Genomic DNA, 25,955 nt, shown 5'->3' with positions numbered 1-25,955 from the left:
TCAACATAATGGGAGCCACCTGATGATGGTCATGCTGTTTTACTCTGGTCAGAAAGGGTGAACCAAAATCATGTATTTCTTTCAATAAAAAAATCAAAACGATACAACATGTATTGTTGAACATGGGGAGTAATTTTGACAGAGTACTTCCCTCTTCCCCCAATGCAACATTTTCCTTTAAGCTATTAACATAAATATCAATTCAGAGGCTTGCTATATTGGCATATATAATTTGGGACAGAACTGTCAGGCCAACAGATTTAATAGGGGCAGGGTAGGATAGTGGCTATGTTACTGGACTAATAACCCGGAGACATGAGTTCAAATCCCACCACGGCAGCTAGGGAATTTAAATTCAATTAATTAAATAAATCTGGAATTAAAAAGCTAGTATCAGTAATGGTAACCATGAAACTACAGGATTGTCGTAAAATCCCATCTGGTTTACTTTAGGAAGGAAATCTGCCGTCCTTTCCCAGTCTGGCCTATATGCGACTCCAGAAGCAATATGGATGACTCTTAACTGCCCTCTGAAATGGACTAGCAAGCCACTCAGTTGTATAAGGCAGCTCACCAACACCAAGCGCAATTAAGGATGGGCAATAAATGCTGTCCTTGCCTATGATGCCCACATCCTGTAAATGAATAAAAAGAGGTTCAGGCAGGCTGCTGCTACCCATGAAACTATACCCCAGTACCTTCAGGAGAGATGGGGAGAAAACTAGCAGATAAAAAGTGAAAATGAAAAGTAAAGGCCAAAGTAGAGCATATGAATCGGATTCAAAAATTGTATTAATTCCACTTGGCTTTTCCCATGGCCCTTGTCACTGCTTGCTACTTTGTCATTTTTGTGCACACAAGTCAAAATGGGAATCTCACACCTATTAGGATTTGTTCAATGTTGCCACTTCTAGCCATCATGTTGGCTATTTATGTTTTTCCCTAATTAACTTAGCTACTTAGCTGTACTTTTACTAACAGTTTAATTTTCAATACGGACAGTAAATAGTATTTACTGACACAGTATAAAATACTTCCCAAAATTGCTTGTGCACAGTTAATGGGTAAATTCACTCATCCCTCTCTCGAAGGAAGTGCAGGCCAGAGACAGTGCTACAATTTAAACATTTAAGGTTACATGCTGATTCTTTTTATGGAAGCAACAATTTCGACCTGAACTCTGTGCATGGCTCCCTACTCGTAGCATGGAACTCTAAATTTACCCGAGACTGATATAGGAGCTGACTTTAATGTTTTTACGACTCTGGTTAATGCGCTTTACACAATGCATATCTCCAAAACAAAGGTTGGCAAAGGGGAGAAAACTGTGTTGTTTGGCAATACTATTACTAGTGAACACTAGACTCACTCAAACACCAGTCAATTTGTATTACTCCAAACAGGAAAGACACTGGATCAAGAAATTACCAATGTTTTGATAATATATACATTTCCCTTTTTGAAATAATATTTACAAAAGATTTATATTCCATAAAATAATTTTGGGGTTCTGGGAAAACAATACGCAAAGAGAATGAAGTAACATGGCAATTAGACATATATCCAAGAAATATATTCAAGATGATAGCCCATTAGCTGATTCACAAGCCTACTCTTTAAATTGTTTTTGTTTATACATTATCAGTTGCTAAATCTCAATACATAAAACATCAAGGTGGTTGGTAGAGAACACTCACTGGATATAATTTCTATTATACATGCATGTCAGCATGCTGCATGGGTTTATTATTATAAAAATGTGTAGATTTTTTTTGGAGTTAACATAACAGTACTTCTGTATTTTTTTGTCTTGAGCAATTTTCATGAAAATACCTGTGTTGTTATAACTGGCCATGTGTTAGCAAAATGTTTGCAGAAAAAGTTTGTTCTAGTGTTGATGTATGTTAATAGTAACCCTTAGACTGCAAGCAGGTCCAGGGAATTTTAGTCTCCCTGGGTAATCCATTTGTTTTCTTTTTTAAGTTTTCAGCTTATACACTGATGCTCAAGTATCCCATTTTGGAGGTCCGGTACACATTGGTATCTGACTGGCTGAAAATTGAATCCAAACACATTTTTTCAGCCGTTTGTGGCCTAGCTGTCTGAAAATGGGCAGCCATATCATTCTCATGACTGGTCAATTTTCATGTGAATTTTCTAGTATCAGATTATTAAAAGTTATCTCATACATGATACTCCAAGAATTAAAACATCATGATACCACCTTCATGAAAATGCATTTGTAAACATTTTAAATTTCTTTACAAACACACAGCACGATTGTATAATTCAAACAAAAACACATCATCACTTCTCTGTATATTCATCAATTCACCTGCATATCAGGGGCTATTCTCTCGATCTCCTCTTCAAAATGTTTGCTGAATACTGTTCCATGAAGATAATGTCCATTTATTTATGATTGTTGCGGTATCCACTTTCTAGGGTCAGGGGGATTTATATATATATGGGTGGGCACCCAAGCTATTTATAGTGCAATAATGGCACCCTCCCCAGGCCTCACCTTGCACAGCTTAAATGTGTCATCTGTGCTGCCTCAATTTCAAATTTTAAAATAGGCTCATTAAAATGGGCCAGTTTTCAAACTGTAATTAACAGCAGATTGGGGAGCCAGTCAATTTTAAATGCTCCTCCAATTCCCTTAACAATGTTGGATGTCAATGACGCAAGGGTGTATTATAACGTCATGCTAATGAGAGAATTAGTTATTTCCTTCATTTGCATGCATCATAATACATGTGCCCATTTGTAAATCCTAAGAGGTAGGCACCCAGCGCAACCAGATCATGCATGCCAAGATTACGGCATTTTAACACCGTTTCTAAAAAGGGTATTCAAGCCATTGTTGTCTTAATTCTCTGACCAGCTGTATATGCTGGGAACATAGGATAATGGAATCAAAACCTGTGAGCAGTTTGTTTACCTGCCCCTGATTGTGGAGAAGTAGTGTGGCACAGGAAGATTTTAAAAAAGGAAGGTGAAAAGCACATTTAAATGGAGCAGAAAAGTTAAAATGGAAAACAATAATTCCATTTTTTTGTCACCACATGAAACTATGTAATTTCTGGGAACCTATGCACCAGAAGACAGGGTAGATGCGGGGAGGATGTTTCCCCTGGCTGGGGAGTCTAGAACCAGGGGTCACAGTCTCAGAATAAGGGGTCGGCTATTTAGGACTAAGATAAGGAGAAATTTCTTCACTCAGAGGGTGGTGAATCTTTGGAATTCTCTACCCCAGAGGGCTGTGGGGTTTCAGTCATTGAGTATATTCAAGACAGAGATCGATAGATTTTTGAATATTAAGGGAATCAAGGGATCTGGGGATAGTGCAGGAAAGTGGAGTTGAGGTAGAAGATCAGCCATGATCTTATTGAATGGCGGAGCAGGCTCGAAGGGCCAAATAGACTACTCCTGCTCCTATTTCTTAAGTTCTTATGTTCTTACTAATGTCAATTACAAATCTAGTTGATCCACCTGTAATTGTTGACACAAATAACTTTGTAAAATTTAACTCAAATGAAAACAATATGGTGCAAGAACCTTCAGCTCATCCCAGATTTACATATTTGGGTTTAGCCCTCCTTTAACCTTAATAGTTCTCCATTATTTATGAGCTGATTTTTATAGCTGATTTTGGAGGAATTAGCATAATAGGAACAAAATATTCAAGCCTTTTGACAAAGATCCACATTGTTTCCGACAAAAAAAGGAGGTTGAATAACAGTAATTGGGCGAACAAAGATAATGAACTAGATGATGCTTGCACTGAATTGTGTTTTTTTCCCCCCATTCTTTTGACCTCATCAAGGGTGAGGAATGGGAGTTTGGTAATGAAACACCATCCATATCCGGCACCCAGTTTCAGTTTAAAGCACTCTCATGCAAATACCCTCTACTCCTAACAATGCACCTCAGCCTAATCTGGAATAGCACCTACGATTTCAGCAGTTTTTTGTCCATTTCCCGTATCAGCCATCCTTTGACCTCTGGGTGTAATTGCCAATTTCTTCCAAATTAGGTGCCACTTTGTTCAGTTGGTCCATGCCCATTAGTAACCGGATTAAGATTGCCCAAACTCATTTCACATAGCACTCTTATGGCCAAAAGACACAGGGGGTTTCATCCCATCAATCTAGGCTGAATTTGAATACAGGACCTAGAGATAAAAGGCCAATGTCTAACCAGCCACTCCCAGTCCAGCCCAGCCCACTCCCCACACCAATTTGAAGCTGTTTGTATGAGGTACAGGAAAGGTATTTGTAATGAAATCTGCTTGTCTTGATCCTGTATTCATTTTGCACTCATGTATATTACCCTCCCGCACTGTGTATAGTTTCACTTCCTCTTTCCCGACTAACCTGGGAGGTTCCAGGTCTTGGCTCTTGACTCCGCCCCTGACTTCTCTTACATAAAGATCCCAGGATCTGTATGACTCATTCCTGTGAACCAGTCGGCGTGTTGAGATGTTAGCTCTGACCTTAGTGATTAAAAGCCAACTTGTTTAAGTCTATAACTTCTAGTTTTGTGGTTATTGAAGGCCCATCAATTTTAATCACTAAAGAATACTAGGATGGATCGACTCCTAAAACCAGAGCGTTTGGACTTGGATCCACATTCTGCTGAAGCATCAAATCAATTTGGACACTGGCTCAAATGCTTTGAACTCTTCGCGGGGGCCTCATCCGCTAGCGAGGTAGATAAACTGAGTCTACTGACTACTCGCGTAAGTCATCGGATTTATTCGTTCATCCGGGACGCCACCTCTTACACGGAGGCCATCACTATCCTGAAGGCCCAATACCAGAGGCCGGTAAACGAAGTGTATGCCAGACATCTGCTGGCTACACGCAGGCAGCGACCAGAGGAATCAACGGACGATTTCTTACAGGGCCTAAAGGACCTGGTCCGGGACTGTAACTGCAAGGCCGTGACGGCCAACGCGTACTCTGACGAATTGGTCCGCGATTCCTTCATCACGGGCCTCAAATCGAATTATATCCGGCACAGACTGCTGGAGAAGGAGGTCCTGGACTTAAAAAAGGCAGTGGCCACTGCGCAATCGCTGGACGTGGCCCAGAAAAACTCTGACTCTTATTCTTCCGGCCATGCGGCCCTCACCGCCTCGTGCGCATCGAGGGGGCCGCCATCTTGGAATCAGCCATCTTCCCCATCCAGGTCTCAGACCAGCTCTACGCCGCCGGAGTCCCCACACAGAAGTTCACCCAGGAGTCCTACTACAGCGGCAATGTCTCGAGGCCTGAAATGCTACTTCTGCGGCCAGGCCAAGCACCCCAGACAACGATGCCCAGCGAAGGACGCTACATGCTTCAAATGTAAGAAAAAGGGGCATTTTAGCAAAGTATGCAGGGGGAATCCGATTTCCAACTCCGTCACCGCCTCGTGCGTGCCGTGCGGGCCGCCATCTTGGGATCCGCCATCTTTTCCCGACTCAACGGCCGCCCAGGGCCCAACAGTGGCTTCGATCACGGTGGATCAATCCAGGCCACACCCGTTGACAAAATCCATGATGGACATACAGGTAAACGGGAATTTAACGAAATGTTTAATTGACTGTGGGAGTACCGAGAGTTTTATCCACCCTAGCCTGGTACGGCGACACTCATTAACGGTAACCCCTACACGGAGCAGAATTGCTATGGCTGCTAAGCCCCACACTTCGGACATTTTGGGCTACTGTGTGGTTAACACTGACTGTAAAAGGCACGGACTACAAGGATTTTAAACTCCTCGTTATGCCAGAACTCTGTGTTAATGTAATCTTGGGCCTGGACTTCCAGTGCAACCACAAAAGTGTCACGCTAGCATATGGCGGGTCCCAGCCGCCACTCACAGTCTGTGGCCTATCAACCTTATAAATCAGCCCGCCCTCTTTATTCGCTAATCTCGCTCCGAACTGTAGGCCCATAGCGACCAAAAGTAGACAGTACAGTCTGGAAGACAGACACTTTATCAAGGCGGAAGTGGACAGACTCCTGCGGGAAGGCATTATTGAATGCAGTACCAGCCCGTGGCGTGCCCAAGTAGTCATAGTTAAAAATAGCGAAAAGAAACGGATGGTAATTGACAACAGCCAGACTGTTAATATTTATACCCAGCTGGACGCCTACCCTTTACCCCGCATATCAGAAATGGTCAACCAGATTGCGCAATACCGAGTCTTCTCGACTATCGACCTCAAATCCGCGTATCACCAGCTCCCCATTAGAACGGAGGACTGCCCATACACCGCCTTCGAGGCGAACGGGGCGCCTCTACCATTTTCTCAGAGTGCCCTTCGGGGTAACAAATGGGGTCTCGGTCTTCCAACGTGAGATGGACCGCATGGTTGACGAGAATAAACTACAAGCTACCTACCCCTATCTGGACAATGTCACTATCTGCGGGCACAACCAGCAAGACCACGATCTAAATCTTGCGAGATTTTCAAAAACTGCCCTAAAGCTGAATCTAACCTACAACGAAGACAAATGTGTCTTCAACACAACCCGTCTCTGTATCCTCGGCTGTGTGGTGGAAGATGGGGTAATTGGACCAGACCCTGACCGATTACGCCCCCTAAAGGAACTGCCCCTGCCACACAATCCCAAAGCTTTAAAAAGGTGCCTGGGATTTTTTTCGTATTATGCCCAATGGGTGCCCAATTACTCTGATAAGGCCCGACCCCTCATTAAATCGACGTCCTTCCCACTATCAGCTGAAGCTCGGGAGGCTTTCACCAGTATTAAACAGGACATTGAAAGGGCTGCAGTGTGTGCAGTGGACGAATGCATTCCCTTTCAAGTCGAAAGCGATGCGTCAGACTTTGCCTTAGCTGCGACCCTCAATCAGGCTGGGAGACCTGTGGCCTTCTTCTCCCGAACCCTTCAGGGACCTGAAATCAGGCACTCTTCTGTCGAGAAGGAGGCACAGGCTATAGTGGAGGCAGTGCGGCACTGGAGACACTACCTAGCCGGCAAACGTTTCACCCTGCTCACCGACCAGCGGTCGGTGGCTTTCATGTTTAATAACAAAGGGGGAAAATCAAGAATGACAAAATACTCAGGTGGAGGATCGAACTATCCACGTTCGACTATGATATTATGTACAGGCCGGGAGCCCTTAATGAACCCCCAGACGCCCTATCGCGGGGAATGTGTGCCAGCATTCATACAGACAAATTACAGGGTCTCCACAACGACCTCTGTCACCCAGGGGTCACCCGACTATACCATTTTATAAAGTCCCGCAATCTGCCCCACTCCATCGAGGAGGTCAGGGCAATGACCAGAGCCTGCCGCATCTGTGCGGAATGCAAGCCTCGTTTCTACAGGCCTGACCGTGCACACCTTATCAAAGCCACATGGCCATTCGAGCGCCTAAGTCTGGACTTCAAGGGACCCCTTCCCTCTGCCGACCGTAACGTATACTTCCTCAATATCATTGATGAATATTCCCGCTTCCCCTTCGCCATTCCCTGCCCAGACATGACCAGTGCCATGGTCATCAAGTGTCTCTGTAATCTATTCTGCATGTTTGGCATGCCGAACTACATACACAGCGATAGGGGGACATCATTCATGAGTGACGAGCTGCGCCAGTTCTTGCTCTCGAAGGGGATAGCCACTAGCAGAACCACTAGCTACAACCCCCGGGGTAATGGGCAAGTGGAAAGGGAGAATGCTACTGTTTGGAAGGCTGTCACGTTAGCCTTAAAGTCAAAAGGCCTTCCGACCTCCCGCTGGCAGGAAGTCCTCCCAGACGTGCTCCACTCCATAAGGTCTCTGTTATGTACTGCCACTAACGCTACCCCTCACGAAAAGATGTTCGTTTTCCCCCGGAAATCCACCTCGGGCATATCTCTACCCACGTGGCTGACGTCTCCGGGGACAGTACTATTGCGGAAGCACATGAGAGGCCATAAAATGGACCCCCTTGTGGAAAAGGTACAGCTCCTCCATGCAAACCCTCAGTACGCCTATATCGAATACTCTGACAGGCGAGAGGACACTGTTTCCATAAAAGACCTCGCTCCCTCGGGGAGCGGAGAGAACGATGGGAGACTACCCGATGAAGACCTACACTACAAAGAGACCGGACGCCCAGAGGTATCAATACCCAACTTTAACCTGGAGGACACTGCAGATAACCTGGAAGACACTGCGGAGGCCCGGACAGCGGAGGAACCAGAATCCACTCCCCTAGAGGCACCCCAACCGGCTTTGCGCCGATCACTGAGAACTGCAAAACCTCCTGACAGACTCACTTATACCAAGTTTTAAGAAACATCACCCCGATGGACTAAATCTATAGAAGGGGTGAATGTAATGAAATCTGTTTGTCTTGATCCTGTATTCGTTTTGCACTCATGTATATTACCCTCCCCCACTGTGTATAGTTTCACTTCCTCTTTCCCGACTAACCTGGGAGGTTCCAGGTCTTGGCTCTTGGCTCCGCCCTTGACTTCTCTTACATAAAGATCCCAGGATCTGTATGACTCATTCCTGTGAACCAGTCGGCGTGTTGAGATGTTAGCTCTGATCTTAGTGATTAAAAGCCAACTTGTTTAAGTCTATAACTTCTAGTTTTGTGGTTATTGAAGGCCCATCAGTATTGATGGTACAGACATAATTATGCTGCTGGTGAGATCTGTTAGTGTACAGAACAATTCACTGTTTACATCATGTAAGCCAAGTTAAGAATTCCCATTGGCAAATAGATATCAAGTTTGCTAAGAGTATTTCAAAGTAATAGAATATCCTTTGCTGCCTCTCGTCAGACCTGAAACGTTAACTCTGTTTCTCTCTCCACAGATGTTGCCTGACCCACTGAGTATTTCCAGCATTTTCTGTTTTTATCCTAAATTTACACTATGTGCCAATTTGCTGCCCAAGGTCTGTTCCACCCCATCAACCGTTTGCTTAACAGGAAATGAACCAGGAGCAACAAGCACAATGCACACTACAGGCGCATTGTGTGCACACTCGGTCGGAATGGACTAAAATGCCAGGTCCATGTCCTCCATTTCGGAAACAGAACTTCCCTCTTATTTCGATAACCCCAACACGGCAGTGAAAGCCAGCTACCTGAATTAACAGCACCAGTAATGGTGGAGGCGGATGGAGAAATGGAGCGACGTTACCCACCTGACTTCATCGCCATAAATCCTTTAGTGACAAAGGCAGCCCTCTTTCCTCCTCCCTAACCCTTTCACAAATAGCCGGCGGTATCTCGAAGGACATGAGCGCCCAGACTAGGCCTGTCCATCCATCAGAGAAGCACATGGCCATGAATACAAAGCTCCGAGTCAGAGGTACGAGGAAAATTGTGATAACACCTTCAGCTATTTTATTATGAAGACATTGAAGAAGTCACACCGGATCCCGATTATTACGGCCTTGTCGTAGGCCCAGAGACTCGAAAGTCTCTTTCTTTCCTTTCCCCATCCCCGTCCAAGGCCAAATGTCGCGCGTGCACTCTCTCCGTTGATGCCGCACTTTTCAAACGTGCGAGTGGCTTCCAACCGACACAGGGCGGTTCCGCACGAGGGGAAAGAAAAGGGTTGAAAGGAAGGCTCACACTAACTCGGCTCACGCAATGCCGGACTAACTCATGGATTTCCCCACCCCCAACTCAGGTTTTAATACCCCAGAAGAGATCTTCTCACGGACCCTAGGGGGCTGTGGACCCCTGGGCTAGATAGCATACCTTAAACACAGCTTTCCTGATGAGTCACAGCCTCTTCATGTACTGCTCCCCTGCCATACCCAGGTAGCTGACACTAAGTGGGGCAGTGTATGTTCATAATCAACAGCATTTAACTAGCCTTATTAAGGATAAAAAAAAAGACCTTTTTTTTCATCACTTTTCACTTGACTTTTCATTTTTATGGATGGGTACAAATGGTCAGATCATCACAAAACATGATGCTTTCTTTCAATACTTTTGACTCACATCTACTTTTTCACTAAAATTAGCGAAGAGAAAGAAAAGAAAAAAAGTATTTATATAGCACCTTTCATGAACTCAGGACATCCCAAAGCTCTTCATAGCCACTGAAGTACTTTTGAAGTGTACTCACTGTTGTAATGTAGGGAAACGCAGCAGCCAATTTGCGCACAGCAAAGTCCCACAAACAGCAACAAGATAATGACGAGATGCACTGTTTTAGTGATGTTGGTTGAGGAATAAATATTAGGCAGGACATCGGGGTAACTCCTCTGTTTGCACTGTCTTTCTGTTCTAATGCGTTAAAACCTCCCTGTTGCAACACTACATACACATCTTTATCACCTCTCTAAGTAAAATCAGCCAATTAGAACATTCTACAGCATCAGATGGCAATTTTGTGCTGTGAACTCATATGCACTGGAAACTAAAATAGAAACAGCACTGATTTTGATTTAAGCCCCTTTGGATTCTGCTAAAGCACATTTTCCTCCCACCCATCCAGTCACAATTCAAATTTGTATTTCCGAGTTGAAAGAAAAATGTTGTAACCTACTAAAACACCCAGTCCGCCTGCAACTGTTATGCTATTTACTAAGAATAGAACTTGAAAAGAAGGAATCCAGCTGTGAAGCCTCGTACTTAACCTCCCAGCAGAGGGCACCAAGTCATGTGTCTTCTTAGGATTCCCTGGCAGAGAATCTTGTCTTTATGTTAACTACATTTCCTCCCAACTCCTGCTGCCTGCGAGATGACCGTCTACGTTTTTAAAAGATCTCTAGCTGGAAGACCGGTTTTACTAGCTTCACGATGAATTATTAAATCTATAATGTTACTAAATGTTAGTATTAAACATGAACTAGTACAAATATTCTTATTAAAATTGGAAGCCAGGTAAAAGCCATGGGGAAGCAAAAAGTGAGAATAGAAAACGCTCCATCTGGGAGAGAACGAATAGCTGTCTGCTGTGCCTCCTCTGCTGTTTATTTGTATAATTTCAAAGAGAACACCTTTGCAATTTTACAAAATTTACAAAAGAGGAGGCAGTGGGACTGAAAGTAAGCCGAGGACATAAGGATATAAAGAAAAAAATGAACTCCTTATGCTTTGTACTGGACATGAGGATGAAGTGGTAGGGGAAATTAGTCTGAAGGAGGTGATTTGTGGTAAAGAGGAGTTTGGAGTCATCTAGAAACCAGAAATATAATAATGAAGTCAGCATGGGTTTCAAAAGGGGAAAGTTTTGCTTGACTAACCTCACTGAATTCTTTGAAGAGGTAACAGAGAGAGTAGACAAGGGTAATGCAGTAGATGTAATTTATCTAGATTTCCAAAAGGCCTTCAATAAGGTGCCACATACTAGATTAATGAATAAGCTCAGAGCATGTGCAGTCAGGGGACAAGTAGCTAGCTGGCTTCAAGACAGAAAGCAGAGAGTAGGGGTAAAGGGTAGCTATTCACAGTGGCAGACGGTAGAATGTGGGGTCCCACAAGGATCAGTGCTGGGCCCATTGTTGTTCACAATTTATATTAACGATTTAGACTTTGGAATCAAAAACACAATTTTTAAATTTGCAGATGACACCAAATTAGGGGGGAGCGGTGATAGTCAATACTGACGACATTACCAAATTTGCAGAATGGGCATATCATTAGCAAATGAATTTCAACTCCGTTAAGTGTGAAGTATTTACATTTTGGTAAGAAAAATGAGGTCACATATTACTTGGAAAATAAGAACCTAAATGGGGTAGAGGAACAAAGGGATCTTGGAGTACAAATACACAAATCACTAAAAGTAGCGACACAGGTTATTAAGGCCGTTAAAAAAAAAGCAAAACAAGCAGTAGGATAGAATTGAAAAATAGAGAAGTTGTGCTAAACTTGTATCGAACCTTGGTTAGATCACACTTGGATCCCTTATTACAGGAAGCATCCCAGCCAATCTATATCTTTCCTATAATGGGTTTCCCAAAGCTGTACACAATACCCCAACTGCCTAACTAAGGTCTTGTACAAGTTCAACATAACCTCCTTGCTTTTGTATTGTATGCCTCCAGATACAAAACCAAGAATTTCATTTGCCTTTTTATATGGTCTTATCAACTTATGCTGCTGCCCATGTATATGCAGATCAAAATTCCTCTGCTGTTCTACTCTATATATAATCCTACCATTTAAGCTGTATTTCATTCCCTATTCTTACTTTCAAAATATATTACTTCACATTCCCTTACAATGAATTGCATTGGCTGCATATCTAGAGTATCTAGGACCTATAGAGACAGTGCCGGTGAGGGATCTAGGCATAGTTTTCCCCAGGGGCTGAAGGTGATGGTAGAGGGATTAGAGGTGGGCAAAGGGAAATTGATGCTGTAGCTGAGGAAATGATTGGAGTTAGCCTTATTGGTGATCGACACCTCAGAAGTATAATGGTGAGGATGGGAGAATGATTGTGGATGGGGTTAAAAGACTGTACGTGAATCACAGAATCACAGAATCACAGAAACCCCACAGTGCAGATAGAGGCCATTTCGGCCCATCGAGCCTGCACCGACACATATCCCACCCGATCCCCGTAACCCCTACACCAACACATATGCCATCCTATCCCCGTAACCCCACGTATTTAATCCCCCTAACACTAAGGGTCAATTTATCATAGCCAATCAACCTAACCCGCACATCTTTGGACTGTGGGAGGAAACCGGAGCACCCGGAGGAAACCCACGCAAACACGGGGAGAATGTGCAAACTCCACACAGACAGTCACCCGAGGCCGGATTCGAACCCGGGTCCCTGGCGCTGTGAGGCAACAGTGCTAACCACTATGCCACCGTGACTAAGTTAGAACAGGAACAGAGGTGAGTGTGAGATGTTCCAGAAGAATGCAGGTGTCATGGTTACAGTGGTGCAGAATGGCCTGTTTGGAGCAGAGGGAAGCCATTGCTGGTCCAGGTGGGTCTCAATCTTGGAGCAACAGCAGGGCAGTAGATTGGTGGGGGAATAGCAATCTGAGAGCAATTCTGATAAGATGAGTGGCTACTCCTAGGACACAGCCAATATCACTCTGAATCTGACAGCAGAGATGTATGTGCTTAGCCTGAACATTACCTGTTTGCCGCCCCCTCAATCTTTGCATGGCTGACCTCTGGGACTTGAGTGAGGAAATCATATCTATATCAGATCATTGTATAGCACTATCCACTGCCACTCAAGTTAACATTTAAATCTGCACAATGGTCATTTTTTTTTGACGCTGAGTAATTGAAGGCCTATCTTTTGACATTGTTACCTCAGATTCAGACTCATTTGGCTTGGAAGGCGCACATGTGAGAAGCTGGAATAAAAAGCATTTCTATCACTGGAAAACAGCGGAGTCAAACTGGAAGGGCTTTTTAAAGAAAAACCATGATCCTCAACTTATCATCAGCAAAACTGTTCACTTTTAGCCAGCACTATCCAGCACTGCAACAGCAAACATTGAAAGTGAAATCATGAGGAGCATCTGCATTTTGTAAATTGTGGTTAGAGCCACACCAAGGCAACGGTACTTATACCATAATTTACAAAATGATGCTGGATAACATTTTACAAAAAAAAATTGAAATCTAGATGACTCTTGGGAGAGTTGCTTCACATAAATTGCTGTAGTTGAAGATTTCTTTGAAACATGCAAAATGTCATCATCTATGGGTCACTGCAGCACTAACTTTATGCTTTACAAGTTTGGTATGTTATTATTCTAACTTAGGAGCACAGATGTTCATTCCAAAGGAGTTAGTTTACTGAATTACTGAGAAGTTGAGGCTTGTAATAATTATTTTTTAAGTTATCTCAGCTTTTCTCCAGCAGTGAAAATGATTTTTATTTCAGCTTCTTGCCAGCTCACTTCTTTTAAGCCAAGTCAGAGGTGTAAGTAGCTCAGGCTGTGCACAGAAAGACAAATACTGTGAATAACAAAATTACACAGGAGTTTAATTGTTTAAATAATTATGACAAATCAGCACTATAAAAACATCTCAAAATTACACAGGAATTTAATTATTTAAATAATTATGACAAATCAGCATGATAAAAATGTCAACAACTTGGGAATCAAAATAGACAGATTAAAAAGTTACACTTCACTGCTTGTTTCATGACGGGGGATTGAAATTAAAACATTACATTTAATTACTATCGTTTCTGTAATTCCCACAATGCCATAGACCACACAAGTTACTCTGTTCTTGGTAATTAACTTGAGATAAAAACAATGGAAACTGCCAATTCTTTTAAAACAGCAGACCCAGTTAAGCTAGAATAGAAGTTCTTATCCAAATCAGTTTAAGTGGCAGAATATTTCTCCACATCTAAATCCCCAATCCCTCTCTCCCCACTCAATTTCCAACCCCTTGTCTATCGCCTCTCTCTTCACTCCCCAGAGTGTGGGCATCTTTCTCTCTCCTTTTTGCACTCTATGGGGGTTATTTTGGCCAAAGGTTGAAAACAAGCGTTAAGTGGGTGCTCTGCTAATAAGAAACACCTGTTCGAAAGTCTGGATTTAGGACACAATTTTCAAGCGAATTGGTAATTACCATGATTTGAACATGCCTGCAGTTCTGAAACTGACAACTGCAGGTTTATCACTCAAGCGCTGATTAGATGCAAATTTCCTGGAGCTATATATGTAGCCTGCACTCACCCACTTCTACTGAAGGTGTGGAGTGCGATGGCTAGGAGTGGAAGGATGTCTCAAGGAGCAAGAGAGAGGGTGCCCAGGTTCTCCAATGCAGCACTGGAGGCCCTGGTGGAGGTAGTGAGGAGATGGGATATCCTCTGCCCGCAGGGGGAAGGAGGCCACAGAGGCAGCTGATGTGTCACATGTGGGAGAAGATCGCCCGTAGGGTCACAACTAGGAACCTTGGCCCCAGGATATGGTTTCAATGCCGCAAGAAATTTAATGCCTTGGCACGAGTAGTCAAGGTAAGATACAATCTCAAACACACTTCTCCATAATTGTACTACCACCAGCATCACAACCTCAACTCACTTCATCCATCATCTAACTATACACTGACATTCACACACCCAACTCTATTGCATCCTTCACAGGCACTTCTCACACCTCAGACATATCTCTCAGCTCTTCAACCATGTGAGGCATCACACGCACATAAATACACCTGCTCATTCACAATCACCACTTTTCCTCTTCCAGGAAATAATAGCACATAACAAGTGGCAGCGGGACCTGCCTGAGGGAGGTCAACCACGTCTGCATGACATTGCTCCCTTGAGGAGGCAGTGCTGGCCATGATTGGGAGGGGAGTGTGAGACACCATGGCCAGAGGCAGAGCAGGGGGCATCTCGCCTAGAGTATTGTGGCTACTCCAGCTTCCTTACAGATGCACAACTTTTCCTGATCCCTAATCACCTAAAGCTATCCTCATCCCCAAGCACAATATGGTTTCATCACACACATCTTCCTATAGTGGCCACATGCGCTGCATCCTAACCTTTCTAGCTTTATCATTGCAAGCTCCCAGGAGCAAGATGAGAAACAGCCCCGGAGGAGGAGGAGGAGAGTGAGGAAGAATGCACCTCGTCAATGGCTACCGCTGTCGCAGGCACCATACCTAACTTAGTGGCTAGCTTAGAAGAGGGATCCTCACAGTGGGACGCACTGGGCACGAGCAGGCAGCAGGCACACACAACTCCTGTTCAGCTGGTCGCTGTTAGGAGAGGTCGTTAAATGAAGCGTTATCCACCAAAATGGTGGGCAGCCTCTTTAATGAGGCTGCCCACCATTTTAATTGTCAATCAGTCCCTTAACCATCCTTTGGGCAGCTGCTACAGGAGAGAGGCACGGCAGGGCAAGGAGGTCAATCCACCCAGGGTCTTCCGAGAGCAGTACTCCTACATTCACATGACCCATGACGAAGCTGTGCTTTACCAAGGAGGTCAAAAAGTCCTAAATATGTGTGGTACTTTTTGGGGTGTTTTATTAACACAATTTTAAATTACTTTTTGTTAGCCACTATATTATGCATTTACTATCGTTTACACGTGTTTCAGCCACAGAATTTAGTAAATCATTGATTGTTTCATGAGGTTTCTTGTGACTGAATCAACTTGCTACAGTTCTTCTTTCAGATCAAATTGCAGTACTATATGCTTGCAGCAGATGCTTTTTAATATGGTTTCTCATTCATTGCCTGATTTTTGGGAGCAGAAGTTATAAATTTATGATGGAGGTAAACTAGTTATATGCCACCAAACATGTTTTCTGTAGCAAGGGTTTGGAATTATTGTACATGCTATAAATCTGTACGGAGCATAAAGTAAACTCATGTTTACACAAGTTTAACATTTACTGACTTTGCAGTAGTTGTGCATCTGTAAGGAAGCTGGAGTGGACACATTTTTCTCGGTGAAATGCCCACTGCTCTGCCTCTGGCCACGGTGTCTCACACTCCCCTCCAAATCACGTCCAGCACTGCCTCCTCAAGGGAGCAATGTCACGTAGATGTGGTTTGTAGTGATCAATAACATGTCATTCTGTGGTGGAGCAGTAGAGCTGTATGTATAAGACTACACTACCCAGCTATACATTATATTAAGACTACATTACCCATGAGGCTAGGCTACCCACAAGGCAACAGTCAAGATGGCAGCCTGCACACAGGAGCACACATGGAAGCCTCTACAGATACTGTACCTAGAGAACGTGTACTGAATAAATAACTAGCTAGAAGCTAGCTGTGTTCATAATAAGAATGTCTAGTTATTAATGAACATAACATGGTACCAGGGTGGTGAAGATCTGCTGAAAATTGTGAAAAGCGACATGGAGAATTTGAAGCCACCAGGCGGTTTGAATCTCGAGGGAAATGTCGACTACAATTGGCGGATTTTTAAACAACAATTCGAACTCTATTGCAGCCATCGGATTCGGTACGAAGCCAGACGCAAGGAAGATAGGGTTGCTGCTTACGGTTGCAGGCCCACAGGCGATAGAGGTATTTAATACATTGTATTTAATCCAGCGGAGAACAGAGAAAAATTAGAAGATGCGCTAAAAATTTTTTATGCACATTGCTCTCCCAAAAAGAATGAGACGTATGAAAGATACATCTTCCGTTCTCGGACACAGCAACAAAATGAGACTTTTGTTAGCTTTATAACTGATCTGAAACTGAAAGCACAGACATGTAATTTCTCTGAGCTCAAAGCAGCCATGATTCGTGACCAGATTGTGTTTGGTATTCATGATAAAAAAAAGTCAGGGAACGTCTGTTGAGCGAAACCGAACTAAATTTGGAAAATGCAGTGAAAATATGCAAAGCCAGCGAGCTAGCTCGAAGACTTTCAGTGAAATCAATAATGATGCGAATGTAATGAGTGATAATGCTGCTGTCGGTGCTGTGTCCTACAAGGGGAAGAAACGTGGGCAGAACAGAAATGAAAAGCAATCGGAGGATGAAATTTTTAATTGTAAACGCTGTGGTTACAAACACCAGTTAAGACAATGCCCAGCGTTTGGAAAAATGTGCACAAAGTGTAATGGAAAGAATCACTTTGCCAAACAATGCTTTTCAAAAGTACAAACTAAGAAAGGGCAACGAGTTAATGTAATTGAGGACACTGATTTAAGTGAGACATTTTTTATCAGAATGGTGTCATGTGACGATATCAAAAAAGATACAGAAAATGTGCAGCCCTCAGAAATGGACAATGCTGAACATAAAGTCAATGCAGTAAAAGTGGACAAATGGATGATCCCACTGCAGGTAAATGGAGCATTAGTTACCTTGAAACTAGACACTGGGGCAAAAGCAAACTTAATCAGTATGAGTGACATTAACAATATGAAAGAAAAGCCCAAAATACAGAAAAAGTCAGTACTACTGAAGAACTATAATGGACAGAAAATAGATAGCTTAGGTGTATGCAGACTTAAAGTGACAGTCAAAGACAAAGTGCATCATCTCATGTTTTCTGTTGTGGCTGAAAGACTTGATTCGATACTAGGTGACAAAGCTTGTGAAGACTTAGAACTGGTCAAGAGAGTCTACTGTATAAACTGTGCCATAAGCAGACCAGATGACTCAGGTGATGAAGCAGAGAGCCCATCAAGGACGAAAAGGCCAAAGGGTATCCATGTCTTCAAAAAGCCTAGTTTCTCCAAGAAGAAAGAAAAAGACTTTAAGGTCAAAGAGAAGCCAAAGGAAGAAAAGCACAAAGAGGAAAAACACAAGGAGAAAAAGTCCAAAGATATAACCGCAGCAGATGTTGTTAAGCAGTGGAAAGAGAAAAAGAAAAAGAAGAAGCCTGCACCAGAACAGGAAGCAGTTCCGGTGGATACTCCTTCTTCCCTCAGGCCAATCTTTGGTGTTCCATTAGCCGAGGCTGCTGGGAGGACTATGCTGTATGATGGGATCCAGCTGCCAGCAGTTTTTCAAGAGTGCATTGACTACATTGAGAGTTATGGCATGAAGAGTGAAGGAAACACTGAAACCCTCTCCAAGCAAAGATCGCAAGGAGACCTCGATCTATACAAGAGCAGATTGATGACAATGCCGCAACTGCATCTTGTCATTCACCGCCAGAACAATCTCATGAAGACACATCAGACTTACCTGTGTTGAGAAGATCCACACGTGAAGTAAAAGAGCCTGATAGACTTAATCTTTGAGTACAATGTAAAGCTTTGAAAATGTGTTGACTGTTTTGAAAATGTTTGTTTATAGAGCACTAACAAAGTGTTACTGATATTATCTTTATTGTTTTCTTAAAAGTTGATTGATATTGATTTTGTTAAACCTCAAAGAAAGGAGGATTTAGTGATCAATAACATGTCATTCTGTGGTGGACACTAGGTGGAGCAGTAGAGCTCTAGTTATTAATGAACATAACATGGTTGACCTCCACCGGTCAAAAAGTCCTCTTCAGACGCACTGTAGTCAGTTGATCTCAATCAGCAAGTTAAGATTGAAAACTGAGCATAGCTTTAAGTAGTGCTTGAAATTCTTAGCAATGACTTGTTTACTCCTGTTCAGCTGGTCGCTGTTAGGAGAGATTGTTAAATGAAGCGTTATCCACCAAAATGGTGGGCAGCCTCTTTAATGAGTGCTAGCAGGCAATTTAATTGTCAATCAGCCACTTAACAATCCTTCGGACAGTCGTTCCTAGTGCTGGCTTTAACTCCTTTACCAAGATGGCGTCTTCCTAAGAACATAAGAAATAGGAGCAGGAGTAGGCCCTTCGAGCCTGCTCCGCCATTCAAGGAGATCATGGCTGATCTTCTGCCTCAACTCCATTCACCAGCCCTATCGCCATATTCCTTGATGCCCTTACTAGTCAGAAATCTATCGACTTCTGTTTTGAATATACCCAATGACTGAGCCTCCACAGTCCTCTGGGGTAGAGAATTCCAAAGATTCACCACCCTCTGTGTGAAGAAATTTCTTCTCATCTCAGTCCTGAATAGCCTACCCTTTATCCTGAGGCTGTGGCCCTGGTTCTAGACTCCCCAGCCAAGGGAAACATTCTCCCAGCATCCATCCTATCAAGCCCTGTAATAATTTTGTATGCTTCAATGAGATCCCCTCTCATTCTTCTGAATTCAAGAGAATACAGGCCTAGTTTACTCAGTCTCTTCTCATACGACAGTCCCGCCATCCCAGGAATCAATCTCGTGAACCTTCGTTGCACTCCCTCTATGGCAAGTATATCCTTCCTTAGGTAAGGAGACCAAAATTGCACACAGTACTCCAGGTGTGGTCTCACCAAGGCCCTATATAATTGGAGTAAGACTTCTTTAGTCCTGTACTCAAATCCTCTTGTAATGAAGGCCAGCATATCATTTGACTTCCTAATGGCTTGCTGCACCTTCACATTCACTTTCAGTGACTTATCTACAAGGACACCCAGGTCCCTTTGAGCATCTGCATTCCCCAATCTTTCACCATTTAGGAAATGCTCTGCCTTTAGGTTTTTTTCTACCAAAGTGGATAACTTCATATTTATCCACATTATATTCCATCTGCCATGTTCTTGCCCACTCACTGAGCCTGTCGAGATCCCCTTGAAGCCTCTTCACATCCTCTTCACAACTGACACTGCCACCTAGCTTTGTATCATCAGCAAATTTAGAAATGTTACATTTAGTCCCCTCATCCAAATCATTGATATAGATTGTGAATAGCTGGGACCCAAGCAAAAATGGGTACATCGACACAACACTGCTGTCAAATCACCAATCAGCTTTTCTTTAAGGAAAGCTAATTATTTCTGACACATTACAGCATAAAACATTACAGTGATAAGGGCAGCAACCATAACAAAGATCACTAAATATGTAATTTTGTCACAATTTTTTCAACTACTATACAACTCTTCAATTGATCTTCCACTTGCACAACTTGTTAAATAATACAGTAAAGCCCCTATATGAAAAAAAATATCACCATCATAATAGAGACATTATTTTTGTGGAGCTTGCCATATTTGCCTGCTCTGCTTCTGCCTAATATTTGAAGAAGAATGTTACTGATGGGAATATAAACAGGGAAGATGAGCACCAGGATGGCTCTCCTGAAATGGGAATGCCAAAGTGAAAGTTGCTTCAGAAGATGTGCCTTTTGGATCTCCTGAGTGTGTACTACTGAGCATAGATAAAGACACTGTAGAGCATCTGCAGCTGCTGGATTAAAGAATTTATGTAGGGACTGGATGGAAGCAGCTCCACCACTACCAGGGATTGAATGAAGACATCAGTACCATGAACCTGGACATCACCCTTCTCACTAGAATTAAATGGATCAGACAGCCACTTGACAAACATAAGGCTTCATGACATTGACTCACTAGGCAATTAGGACTATGACTGCACAAGGCTTTATAACATTTCTGCACTAAACTATTACTAGTACGACTGAGCACTCTTGACCGGTGCAATACATTTGTGTCTGCTCCAACACAAGATAGATGCATTATTTTTGCTCTCTAAAGCCCACTTTGTCGAGGAGACAGCACAACAGTTCTTTTTAGCTTGATTATGCAATTATGGATGGATTCATGCTGTCCTCCACACAGTGTTATCAATTGTCTTAAGTTATTCTATTTGCTTTAGGATTGATTTAATGACATCCAATTGGTAAACCTGAAAGAATCGATTGAGCAGAAATTTGCTTTTGCATTGTTTGAAAATGTAAATGTAAATGTGCTTGAAGAATAAGTAACTGATAATTATTTTCTTTGCAAATCAAAATGTTACGGTTGCTTTTTCTTCTTGGAATTTTAAAAATTATATTGAGGCTTTTTCATTCTGTCCTACTAATTACTGCTCAACATAATAAAGTAACTTTTTTCAGCAGTTTCATCTAGCAAAGTACTCACCAGAATTTGCTGCTGGACAAGGTTGACAAGGCTCGCCAAAGGCGTGATCAGCATTGGCACAGCAGCACTGAGATTTGGTGAAAGCTCCTGATAACGGTCGATCACACTGGCCTTTCTTGTAACCACCATAGCAGGTGCTTCTCATGTGAGTATCTGTACATCAACATAAACAGTAAAAAAAAAAGTTATTATTTAGTGTGGGTGAGGAAAGTACATACTGTACAACAAAGCAAGATTTAGGAAAGTGAAAGGGAGCAAATAAGGGAAAAAAATTACAACCAGGAAGGAATGGTTAAATGGAGACAGGAAAGATTAGGGTTTTAAAAGCCCAGACAGAAATTCTGGTTGCTAAGACACAAAGGAGATGTTCAACCATTCAGTGCAGAGAAGAGCCCTAGGAACTGAAATTCCAATGGCACTGTTGTGCCACCAGAAGTAAGGCAGGTCAGGACTTCTGCTCTCGACTATGCGCTGGCACTATCCGTGTCGTAAACTGCAGAGTTAGATAGTTTGTATTCTAACGGTCATGCAGGCTTTGTAAATCTAACCTGCAATGTCTCAGAAACCTTGGGGGAGGTGGTGGAAATCTGGCAGAGGTGGGAGTTAGGCCTCAAAGAAACCCTGAATGATTGCCATATGGGTGAAGGTGGAAAATAGCTAGATCAAAATCTGCAGATGCAGGGAATCTAGCAAAAACAGAAAATGTTGGAACCACTCAGTAGGGTCAGTCAGCATCAGTGGAGGTAACAGTAAGTTAATATTTCAGGTGTAGACTCTATCAGAAAACCTACTGCTGTTTAAAAAGATAATGGCAGCACTGGAGGAAGCAGGCAACCTAGGCAAAAAGAATAGCAGCTAGATCAAAGAAACAAATGGCAAATTTCAGAGAGTTTAACCTGGATCTCTTCATAATAGTCATCTGGTGCAGGAAGGACAGGTGGGATCTAGGAACTTGGAGAACTGCTAGGCATGTCGTCAGCACTCTATAGATGAAGATTGTGTGGCAATAACTGCCACTTCCCAGGGCCCCTTTGCAATGCAGGAAGAAGGTTAATAACCTCACCAGAACAGCAAAGATAAGCCACATGTCCCTTCCTTGCAATTCCTTTATGTGTGGCACACCTTCATTTATTACATTCACAGTGCTGGAGAACTCGGAGGTGAGAGTGGGATCTGACAGTGGGGAGCAGAGGCTCCAAAGAATTCAACCCCTGGCTCCAGAGCTGCAGACTCAGATCTCTGAGGTCTTGCTCTAAAATGAATGCTGGATGAGCAATACATTCTCATGGAGGCACTGAAGACCATCTAGGAGGATCCGAGATACATGGCAGGGGTTATGGCAGAGTCCAAAGCGATCCTCAGTGTTAATATCCAAGAAGGATGCAACAGAAGGCAGTACCACCTCGAGTGAGAAGCAATACAGGGACTTCCAAGAGCTTTGGGGCACCATCTCTCACGGTCTGCAGGATCTAAATACTACCACCTGTTAATCGTCAGTGGGCACGCATATCCAGAATCCAACACATTAGCATATCTAGAATCTGCCTTTGTGATAATCCTCTCTGCTGGTGTGACTTTTTCAGATAGCCCCTGCTCATGTAATTGTCAGTACAGAGAGCCAAGCTGCCCATGTACCTGCAGTGGCAATATAGCCTGCTGAAGAGTCCTCCCGGGCCTCAGAAGCTCCAAGACGAAGACCATCTCGGTCCTGAGGATCGTAATATTATAGTGCAACCAAGCACCATTGGCATCTCTGCCCTCTGGTATCATTTCAGTGGAGCACGAGAGTAGGCTTAAGAACAAAGCCATAAGGGAAAAATTGAGGGTAAAGAAAGAGGCATACACTAAGTACATGGACAGCAGAGGAGCATAGGACAAGTGAGAATACAAAGAGAGAAGTCAAAAAAACATTTAGGAAGGCAAAGAGGAACTATGAAATTAAATTATCAAGGAACATAGAACAAAATAGTAAAATATTTTACAGACACAAATAAAAAAGGAAAGTCGGGATGGGAATAGGGCCACTAAGGGATGGACGGGTTAGTACCACAGGCAATGATAGAGAGATGGCAGAAATATTAAATAATTACTTTGCTTCAGTATTTACCAGGGAGATAGAACAGGTGGACATGAAATTGGATCACAAGATTAGTAATGAAATAAATGCATTTAAAATAAAGAGATGTATTAAATAAACTAATCAAACTCAGGAGGATAAAACAGCTGGTCTGGATGGATTATATCTGCGCATTTTTAAAGAATCTAGGGAAGAGATAGCAGAGGAATTACTACACATTTAATAATTTGTTAAAAAAAGGTGTCGTGCAAGAGGACTGGCAGATAGCTAACGTAATACCTATATTTAAAAATGGAGATAGAAAATATCCAGGGAACTATAGACCAGTCAGCTTAACATCGGTGGTAGGGAAAATAATGGAATCTCTACTAAAGGAGAAAATAGAAGAACATCTAGAAACCAAAAAAATAATGAATAGTCAGCATGGATTTCAAAAGGGAAAGTCTTGCTTGACCAACCTCATTGAATTTTTTGAAGAGGTAACCGAGAGTAGACAAGGGTAATGTAGTAGATGTAATTTATCTAGATTTTCAAAAGGCCTTCGATAAGGTACTACATAATAGACTAATGAATGTCAGAGAATGCCTCTCTCATTTACTCTTTCTCTTGTTCTGCCTTCATCTAAGTACAAATAGGGGAATGCGCTTAGAGAGCCCCATGAAAGAAGGGCAGAAATAAAAAGATCTCTGCTTGAAACTGCTGAAAGGCAGCTTGCAGAATATTTTCTTAGCACAACTGAGAAGACATTTTTCTCTAACCAATTAAATCAAAGCTGATATTTCAGAGCAAATTTGTAAGTTACTCCTTTTTTCTACAGGTTGTCAAGGGTGCAATTCTAGCTTAAATGTTGGCATTTCTGGAACATCAGATTTTACCCTCATTATCCTAACATTAGTATACATCCACTATTTTGGGTGACGATTGCGGGTGCAACTTCTGCCAGTAGCCAATTTCACCACAATTTAGCATGTATTTAAGAATGGGCATAACTGGCATATCGGACATACCACAAATTCCAACCTCTGTGCCAGAACTACCCCACTGCTGCCCACCTAAAAATCATGCAATTTTGGGCCCCTACTGTCAAAGGTCAAAGTTATGAGGTCAGATTGGAGAAACTTGGGCTCAGAAAGGACGTGTCGGAGAGGTGAGCTCAAAGGTATAGTTAACCGAATGGGCAAGGTAAATCTGGAATATTACTATAAATTTGTGAAAATTTTAAACACAGCATACACAACCTAAACTGTATCTAAATACAGCAAATATTATCAACTGTATCTAATAATAGGCAATAATGTGAATATGAACCGTGTCTGGGAACAGATAATGAGCTGTAGTTTATAATAGGTAAAAATGTAAACTGTATGTAATAACTGGTAATAATCTAAACTGTAGTTAATTACAGCTAATAATGTAAGTGTAGCCAATATTGCTTTATATTTGATGTCCCATACAGCAAGTGAAATTACTTTAAGAGGAAAACCATTTTTGATTCTACAAAGTTTGACCAGTGGTCAACCCTTGAAAAGGAAAATGCAACCACATATGTTGAAATTTAAAATAAACTTGACCTGGAAAACATGAACAGTTCAAAATCTTATATATTTATGAAAAACAGATTTGAACAATACAAGACACCTTCTATGAATTTTTAGGTAGTTTATGCTCTTTTTAAAAGTGTGTTCATTGCATATATTTCATCCAATTCTCTTACCAACGCAGACACGCCCATCAAGTCCAATAGCCAGGCCAGGAGGACATTCACATCTGTAGGAGCCATCGGTGTTGACACAGCGTCCGTTCATACAAATTCCTGGTGTATGGCACTCATCAATGTCTGTTGAAAAGCAGAAGGTACGCTCATTAAGGCAACGTATAAATCACAGAAACATGCCTTCCTGTAAATAAGCTTGGGTGAATCTGGGTTATGGGCAAATCTTCCAAATGATTTACTGGCATCTTGAATGTTACAAGTTGGCTGTACTTGAGAGCTCATTACTGGTACACGATATAGGCTTTCTAGTGTTCTATTTCCCTACAGTACTATTCTGTTCTAGGTAGAAAGGATTTCTTGCCTAATTTTTTCTAGATATAAACACTTGACAATCAAAACTGGTAATTATCTAGTCATTGAATTCGTGAAACATGAATTTGATAGAAGCAGCAGAAAACCATGCAACCACTATCCATCTGTAATAATGCTGATTTCACAATCATTAACTCTGTTGCTGTTAATCAGCATAAATAATGAAAACTTCATTATCCTAACTGCCCTCCACAGATGATGGCAGATGGCATCATGGGGAAAGACTTCCTTTGTGTGCTAGGGTGCAGTGAAGTTGTAAGTGTGCTCCTTAAAAAGGAGCTTACAATTTCTCTAGATGAAATTAAGCCAGTAGAAATGTAGTACTCATAGTGACATATGAATGAATTATCAAGTGCCCCTCATCTTCATAAGGAGGGGAATGTGATGTATGGAGTTGCATTGTGCTGAGATATTTAAAATTATATATATATATTTTTTAAT

At 42.4% G+C, this 25,955-nt stretch overlaps 1 protein-coding gene across 1 annotated transcript in view; it reads right to left on the bottom strand.

The window, feature by feature from the left end:
* Window positions 1-25,955, bottom strand: part of LOC147097290 (fibrillin-1-like) — a 465,058-nt gene that overhangs the window by 202,167 nt on the left and 236,936 nt on the right. Inside the window, exons 15-16 of the mRNA XM_085972115.1 lie at window positions 25,143-25,265; window positions 21,352-21,504 (exon numbers count right to left, since the gene is read on the bottom strand). Of these exons, the coding sequence (XP_085828241.1) occupies window positions 21,352-21,504; window positions 25,143-25,265 (276 nt within the window). The remainder of the gene's footprint in view (window positions 1-21,351; window positions 21,505-25,142; window positions 25,266-25,955) is intronic.

Source organism: Somniosus microcephalus, chromosome 32 (genome assembly GCF_052327205.1).
Source record: "Somniosus microcephalus isolate GS21.2 chromosome 32, FLI_Smic_1.0, whole genome shotgun sequence".
Taxonomy (NCBI): domain Eukaryota; kingdom Metazoa; phylum Chordata; class Chondrichthyes; order Squaliformes; family Somniosidae; genus Somniosus; species Somniosus microcephalus.
The sequence above is the reverse complement of the archived record's forward strand: the minus strand, read 5'-3'. Positions and strand labels throughout refer to the sequence as shown.